At 40.6% G+C, this 3,723-nt stretch overlaps 1 protein-coding gene across 1 annotated transcript; it reads right to left on the minus strand.

Annotated features, from left to right (window-relative positions):
* Positions 1-2,036: 2,036 nt before the first annotated feature.
* LOC106606447 (centromere protein X) lies at positions 2,037-3,590 on the minus strand. The gene is made up of 5 exons (XM_014202657.1): positions 3,498-3,590; positions 3,145-3,196; positions 2,947-3,000; positions 2,568-2,656; positions 2,037-2,464 (listed from the first exon to the last, which is right to left on the minus strand). The coding sequence occupies exons 1-5, from the start codon at positions 3,531-3,533 to the stop codon at positions 2,450-2,452; spliced, it is 246 nt and encodes an 81-aa protein (XP_014058132.1). The 5' UTR covers positions 3,534-3,590; the 3' UTR covers positions 2,037-2,449.
* Positions 3,591-3,723: the final 133 nt, after the last annotated feature.

The following is a 3,723-nucleotide window of genomic DNA, read 5'->3' on the forward strand; positions in this document are numbered from 1 at the left end:
GTCATCAGGCTCTCTCAGGTTAGAATAACCCAGTCATCAGGCTCTCTCAGGTTAGAATAACCCACAGTCATCAGGCTCTCTCAGGTTAGAATAAACCACAGTCATCAGGCTCTCTCAGGTTAGAATAAACCAGTCATCAGGGTCTCTCAGGTTAGAATAACCCACAGTCATCAGGCTCTCTCAGGTTAGAATAACCCACAGTCATCAGGCTCTCTCAGGTTAGAATAACCCAGTCATCAGGCTCTCTCAGGGTAAAATAACCCAGTCCCCCCCCCCCCCACATGCCTAATTTATTTACCATCACAATTACACCCTGCTCTTCCCCTGTGGGCCATGTTCCAATTCCTTCTGTTTTGCTTCTTCTTTTCAAATGGAAGATCTACGCGTGTGGTCTCTGCAACGGTTTGGCTGACACACACACAGAGACAAAAACACACACTCATGCATGCACACTCCATTCAACTTTCCCCTGGCCTGTACCTCGAAGTCCCTTTCCTCCCCTCCCCTCCTAACTAAACATCGCAGGACAGCAGAAGAGGAACTTCAAAGTGTCCGGAGGGGGTACTCCTTTTTTCCTGCCACTTGTCATCATCCAAGGGCCTGGCTGCTCCCCTTATTACTCTAATTGCTTCCAACTGCTCCAGGAGCCTTTGATGGGGGGTGGAGTGGTGGGTGAAGCCAGCCAGAGAGAGCATGCTGCAAGCACCTGTTGTTGCAGAGCCAGACACAGGTGGGCTGTATAAAAGAGTGAGGACTGCACTACTGGGGTGTATTCATTTATGCAAAACTTTCTGGGGTGCAGGTTCCCAAAAACATAAAGATCATCTTTAGGGCTAAGATCATCTGAAGTCAATTGATAGGCAATGTACAAACAATGACCTTAATGCATAAGACAATCATATCTGTTCCACACAATTTCTAAATGTTCTGTAATGTTTCTTAGTCCTGAACATGGCCCCTGGTTTCTGTTTCTATTGTATTAAATATATATAAACATATTCAGTGCACTCCGTAATTATTGGGACACATTTGTTGTTGTTTTGGCTTTGTACTCCAGCACTCTGAATTTGAAATGATACAATGACTATGAGGTTAAAGTGCAGACTGTCAGCTTTAAATTGAGGGTATTTTCCACATCAATGTGGACGATAGCATGATTACAGATCGTCCTGAATTAATCATGAATAATGAGTGAGAAAGTTGCACAAATATCATAACCCCCCCCCCCCCCCCCCAAAGAAAAGTGCTAACCTCCCATTATTGTATTATTATTGTTAGCATTTGTTAGGGGTATGATATTTGTGCGTCTAACTTTCTCACTCATCATTATTCATGATTAATTCAGGACCATACGTAATCATGGTATCATCCACATGTGGAAAATACCCTCAAATTAAAGCTGACAGTCTGCACTTTAACCTCATCATTACTCACGATTCATTCAGGGCCATCCATAATCATGGTCACATCCATAATCATGTTGAAGTGTTAGGAACATTCTATTCTTATTTACAATAAAAGTGATACCAAATTGACACAGTGCATTATTTACCATTAATTTCTATTGGGCAGAAAATGAATCTGAAACACAACCAAAACTAACAGCAAATGCATCCAACAAGTTTGAGTCACAAGCTTGATGTAGTCATTGAGTGCTAGGAATATGGGACAAAATACTAAACTTTTGACTACTTTAATACACAACTGAATTTGTCCCAATACTTTTGGTCCCCTACAAAAGGGGGAGCTATGTACAAAACCCCCACTAATTTCAAAGCGGTTCACCTGATATGAATGAAAATACTCTCAAATTAAAGCGGCCGTCTGCAACTTAACCTCATAGTGATTGTATCATTTCAAATCCAAAGTGCTGTCCCAATAAGGTCACTGTATATGTTTTATTGTCAAACACGAGATCGTCCCCCAATGCTGCTGGAGTACTAGATGTGACTTCCTATCACACAACTGATTACAATAAAGCACTTTTAGGTTTACAATACACGTTTCCCCCAGAAAATAGGTGTCACAGACCGATGTAATAAACAAAAGCACACAACTTTTATTAGTTAACAATGGTTTCAAATCGTTTCAAACAACAAACTGAGGCAAAACCACAGAACAAAATGTACAGCGTTCATTAGAGACCGTGTGCAATGTAACTCAAAGGACTAATTAGAATATAATATCCTACATGGGCTGAATGGAGGACTGGGGGAAGGGAGCACTGCCCCTTCCTCTCTCCAACCAAGGTGCATGAATTAAAAAGTAGAGAGGAGATTCAGCCACTCTTGGAGGGCAATGTAAGTACATAAAGTGCTTCTTTACTTTTACAAACAAAACAGAAGCCTTTTTCTTTACTTCCATTGTCCTCCAAGAGTTGGTCAATCTCTCGAATTCTGAATGGAGGACTGGATAGCTCTCTGGCGCCATCTTCTGGCCTGAAGTCATACTAGAAATCCAACAGCTGGGGAATAAATGAAATATGTTATGACTTGATTCTTATATGGTCATTCCTTGATAATAATAGGAGAGGATATTAAATAGAATACATGGGTATATTTACACACCAGTTGAGGCAGGATCTTCTCAAAGTGTTCTATGTCAATTCTGTCACAGTCCTCTGCCTCAGCCTGTTTTATCGTTCTTTGCGCAGCTTCTGAGAAATAAAGAGTCAGGGTCTGTATTCCTAAAGCAACTCGGAGTAAAGACTGCTGATCTAGGCACAGTTTTGCATTCAGCATTTTAGATCATAATGAATACGATTATATGGATAGGGGGACACATCTGATCCTAGATCAGTATTCCTACTCTAAGAAGCTTTACAAATCCTGGCCCTGATATCTTCATCTCATATTGAAGTTATATAAACACCATTATCTCAGTCTGTATAAATACCTCCATTGATTTCCATGTACATTACAGACACAATCAATCGTTTGAACTTACCTTGAACAAACACATGTAGCATCTCTGCCATAAGGAGGACAGCATCGGCACCGACTTGAGAAAAACAAAGAAACAAAAGGTCAAACGGCGATGACTTTGCTAACAGCCTACAACTGTTGCTTCATTTGACTAAACATGATCAGGTCCAAATCTTTTCCAGGATAGCTCCATAAACAACTCCAATTGCAAGCAAATCACCTTTAGTTTTCTCCTCCTTGAAGAAGCTTGACAGGAGTTTGCTTACCGTCTCCTAAAAAGAAAGAAAAAACCAATGATTCTGAATAACACCATGTTCGACAACAGTACATTAAAGTTACTGTAGTGAATTGCTTCCAAAAACAACTGCCATTGTTGTCAAAAGTATCCAGTAGGCTGATAATCTAGCTAGCTACCCCGCTGAATTTGCTCCATACAGTCCGCTCAGTCTAACTTGAAAATGAGGGTTGTGATCTTTCTTTAGTTACAAAATGAGGGTTGTGATCTTGCTTTAGTCGAAATGATGTGACTCACAACATAGAACAATGAATAGTATTTTGGCAACTTTCTCTTACCTTTTTGAATGTGATTTCCGCGCTGCTTTCCGACATTTTCTGTTGTGTCGATCAACGCGCTCTCAGCAGTGATTGGCTGCATCGAGTCCGTGATTCTTTACGTAAAACGCATCGCGCAAACCATCAAGGAGTGACCACTTCTATTCCAAAGGAAAAATAGTACCAAATAGAAAAGTAGAAAATAATAAATGTCTTAAGAAAATGTGTGTGCTTGCTAGTTTGTCTT

This window comes from Salmo salar, chromosome 03 (assembly GCF_965601325.2).
Source record: "Salmo salar chromosome 03, fSalSal1, whole genome shotgun sequence".
NCBI classification, from domain to species: Eukaryota; Metazoa; Chordata; class Actinopteri; order Salmoniformes; family Salmonidae; genus Salmo; species Salmo salar.